The sequence below is a fragment of the Triticum aestivum genome, chromosome 2D, assembly GCF_018294505.1.
Source record: "Triticum aestivum cultivar Chinese Spring chromosome 2D, IWGSC CS RefSeq v2.1, whole genome shotgun sequence".
In the NCBI taxonomy this organism is placed as follows: Eukaryota; Viridiplantae; Streptophyta; class Magnoliopsida; order Poales; family Poaceae; genus Triticum; species Triticum aestivum.
In genome coordinates this window covers 485990605-485994630 of record NC_057799.1, presented here as the reverse complement: position 1 = coordinate 485994630, position 4026 = coordinate 485990605, and the positions used below count along the sequence as shown (strand labels likewise).

The window sequence follows — 4026 nt, the reverse complement described above, 5'->3', positions numbered from 1 at the left end:
ACTCCAAAATGCTTTTGTTGTGGAGCATCTATTTTTTTGCCACAACTTCCATGAATGTCATTCCCTTATGAAACTTAGCAAACACTCAGAACATTGGTCAATGTTTGCTACCAGCTTTTTTAGATTTTTTTAGGATTTTACTGTTCATGCTGAGATCATATGAGTTCAAACTGAGATGTAGACTTTCCAACACTTCTGTCATGAATGCAAACGGCATGCACATAGGTGATGTTTTTTTGAACATTTTGATATCTTATTCGTGTTTTTCTGAGTTAGTATGAATTTGTTATGAAGTTTTCTAAATTGACGGTCAAACGGTCGAAGGGCAAAAACATAAGACAAGCAAAGTGGTTTGGACAGGAACGATTGTTTTCAAAAACTAGGGGTAAACCTGCCGAGTGTGACCCAACTAGGGGCATACAGCCAATTATCCCTGTATATGATATTGCTTAACTGAGTCTCAGTCGACTGAGACCTAACCACACTTATCCATAAAAGAAAAGAATCCATAAACATTGTTCCGCCGTCAGTTGAGTAAAAAGTTTAGTAAAAAAAATTGAGTAAAAAGTTGAGCATTTTGGAACACGTTGATCGCTCACCACCTTGTATTACCAAGCAACACAAGTACAAGTACAGATTAACAGGTGCACTGCCACTTACTCGCCAATGCGCACAATTACACAAATGCAGAAAGGAAACTGAGGATGCATGCAACATTAAAAAACACAGGCACGGTTAATTAAACAAAGCGCGGGGTTTGCAGCAGCTGGACTGCCGGCCGGAGCAAGGCTGGTTTCAGCGCTTCCTGATGGAGAAGGCGGCGAGGACGACGAGGAGCACGAAGATGAAGACCGAGAGGAAGGAGGCCACGACTGCGCCGCTCGTGCGCCGGCAGAAGCCGTGGAACTGCATGCAGATGGGCACCCAGTTGGCGCGCTCGTTCCCGCTGTGCGCCAGGTCCACGATGGCCGCCGCCGCCGCTGCCCCCGCCGTCAGCAGCCCGAGCATGATCTGCATGATCGCAATGGTTAACCGCCCTGTCACGTGCATGATGTGCGTGGCGCCGTTGGAGCGAGTCGGGAAGAAAGAAAAGGGCTTGTCAGTTGTTACCGTGTCGCAGACGAGCAAGAGAAGCCTCAGGACGGTGGTTTGAGGCCGCAGCACGACGACGGCGGAGAACGGGAGCGATAAGAGCAGGTACCCCGCGGCGATCGCACTCGCCACCATGAGGAACCTGCAAGAACGCATACATGAGGCGCGGCATTCGCCATTAACTTAATTCGAACGATCGATGATGGGTACTGACAGGAAGGCCGGGAAGTCGTCGAAACGGGCGCGGAACTGGAAGAACTCGGTGAAGACGGAGAGCGTCTCGTCGGACGTGCCGGTGGCGATGGCCGCCGCGAGCGCGGGCCCGAACGCCGCGATCCTCAGCAGGAGGTCGAGGAACGCCATGCACCGGCTGCCGCGGTCGCTACGCCGGAAGAACCGCATGGGGAACTTGCGCGGCGTCGTCGTCGTGGCCGCGGCTGGAGCGGCAGCCGGAGGCGCCGCCGCGGGGGCCTTGGAGTTGGAGGGCGCGCCCTGGCCGGGGGCGACGTCGTAAACGGGGATGACAGTGGCGGCCTCGCTGGTGCTCATGTTCGGTGCTTGCGTGAGGATCGTCGGACGCGGGAGGAGAGGAGAAAGCGGCGGGGGCTTTTGATGGGGTTTATGAGATGAGGGGTGCTTGTGTTTGATTTGATTGGTTTGCGGTGGCAGCGGCGGATTTTATAGAGGCACAGACGTCCTGCCGCCTGCTGGGATGAGTTGGGTATGGTGTGAATGAGTGAGGCGATCATGGAGTGGAGAAGTTTGTGCAGAGGTTGGGAGGGTTGTGGTTCGGGTTTGGGCATTGTGGGAGTGGCCGAGTTGGAGTGGTTGCCAACTGCTCTGAAATGCAAGCGCCAAGCAGTATCTGCACTGGCCAGCTCTCACAATGTATGAATCATGGATGAACTGCCTCGACATCTGCTCTGTTACTTATGAAGTCGTGCTAACTTTTTTGGCTTTTCCAGGCTGCATATTAGTATTTTGAACCAAAATCTTAAATGATCACTTGCTATAGCCTCATACATATTTATATACAAATAAATCATTGTTTCCATCAATAAACATGACCTAAAATAAAGGAAATAGCCTCAAAATAATGATAATAATAAATCATTCTTCACAAATTCTTAATCTGAAAAAAACACATTCTTGGCAACCACCTGTTCATGTCCATCATGCTCTGAAGTGGTCCAGTACCCTCCTACCATATTGAAAGGAGAATCGTCCCAATTACATCCTCCATGTGAATAGTTTTAGTTTTGTGTCATGTGACAACGCTAGGCGTTGGTGGGCCGATCAAGTCACTGGATTGGATTGGTTGTCCCGCGTGGTGTTGGATCAAGCAGGCTAGCACCGTTAGATTCATGAGTCCCTCATCCTGGTCTCTTCGCTTCATGACGAACGCACGAAAAATCCCCTCTCACCCCTCGCCGTCACATGAAGCACACGACACCGCCCACTGTCACCACGCGACGCTTAGCTTGGCCCCCATCACTACGCGGCACCGAACTCTTGTAAGGGCAGCATCCACCGACGACTCACGTGAGAGGGCGCTCGACACTGGCGCCGCTCCGCCTTGCAGCACCGCTCCATTCGCTTGTAGTGCCGCCGAATGCATTGCAACATCGGTGGTGTCGCTCATAGCATCACCACCTAGCTAGCAGTAGTGGTGTTCCCTCGCAGCATAGTCATAGAAACACACGCTTGGGCTCATAGCATCGTGCATAGCAAGGCACAACTTTGTTGTCCACCATCGTAGCGTCATCGTCTCCACCTAACTAGCAGTAGCGGTGTTCGCCTTGCAACCTAGTCGCAACAGCGCGCTCTTGGGCTCGTAGCATTGCGCATAGCTAGCCGCAACATTGTTGTCCACCATCATAGCGTCCTCGTTGCCGCCTTGCAGCATTGTGCAAGCAACACACGGTTGGTAGCATCACCTGTCGCCAATCACAAAATAGATGTCAATTGTGTCAGCCCGCCATAGACGATCCTTGCAGCAATGAAGGGCATCTTACAGTAGCACAACGGCTGTCCTAGCAACAATTGGGCCCATCGCGTGCAATGGTGGGTGTCGATTGCCATCGCGCGGTGATCCGGTGGCCTATAGTGCACGCCACACAACTTTGGTCGGGGAGTGAGCAACATGAGCAAGAGAGGGAGACGAAAAAAGAGAAGAGGACGAGATAGTGGTGCGAGAGTGAATGGATGGACAAGAGCAACATGTCGTGGAAAAGGATAAGGCATGGGGCCCATCGGGCCACATGGCGAGCACGTGTCATGGTCGATGACTCGATTAGAATCCTTTACATATGGTAAATGCATTGCCCGACAACCAAATCATGGATGAAGGTAGGTGAATCACCTGGCCAAACGGCTTGGGCTCATGGACCATCTTCGAAACAAACGACGCTAATGCGTCCGCAACATTATTACATGCATGAGCGCAATAACCAACATAAAATGTATTAAAAGTGCAGCATAGCCAGGGCTTTAATCTCCCTAAACAGGACACCATTGGGCGCAAGATCGAAACTCTTCGAATTGTTGACGGCTTGGACTAGTAGTGTTGGGTAACGTAGTAATTTCAAAACAATTCCTACGCACACGCAAGATCATGGTGATGTATAGCAACGAGAGGGGAGAGTGTTGTCCACATACCCTCGTAGACCGAAAGCGGAAGCGTTAGCACAACGCGGTTGATGTAGTCGTACGTCTTCACGATCCGACCGATCCAAGTACCGAACGTACGGCACCTCCGAGTTCAGCACACGTTCAGCTCGATGACGTCCCGCGAACTCCGATCCAGCAGAGCTTCACGGGAGAGTTCCGTCAGCACGACGGCGTGATGACGGTGATGATGTTGTTACCGACGCAGGGCTTTGCCTAAGCACTGCTACGATATGACCGAGGTGCAATATGGTGGAGGAGGGCACC

General features: G+C 51.6%; 1 protein-coding gene across 1 annotated transcript; it reads right to left on the bottom strand.

The window, feature by feature from the left end:
• Positions 1 to 587: 587 nt before the first annotated feature.
• LOC123049663 (casparian strip membrane protein 1-like) lies at positions 588 to 1751 on the bottom strand. Its single transcript, XM_044472557.1, has 3 exons — positions 1307 to 1751; positions 1111 to 1234; positions 588 to 1011 (listed from the first exon to the last, which is right to left on the bottom strand). Exons 1-3 carry the CDS (start codon positions 1639 to 1641, stop codon positions 796 to 798), a joined length of 675 nt encoding a protein of 224 aa, XP_044328492.1. The 5' UTR covers positions 1642 to 1751; the 3' UTR covers positions 588 to 795.
• Between the last annotated feature and the right edge of the window lie 2275 nt (positions 1752 to 4026).

Excerpts from the sequence above, each read along its gene's own strand:
- LOC123049663 (XM_044472557.1), bottom strand. The coding sequence starts at position 1,641 with ATGAGCACCAGCGAGGCCGCCACTGTCATCCCCGTTTACGACGTCGCC. Across the intron at positions 1,235-1,306 it reads GACGACTTCCCGGCCTTCCT|GTTCCTCATGGTGGCGAGTG; the intron begins GTCAGTACCCAT and ends GCGTTCTTGCAG. Across the intron at positions 1,012-1,110 it reads TCTTGCTCGTCTGCGACACG|ATCATGCTCGGGCTGCTGAC; the intron begins GTAACAACTGAC and ends GCGATCATGCAG.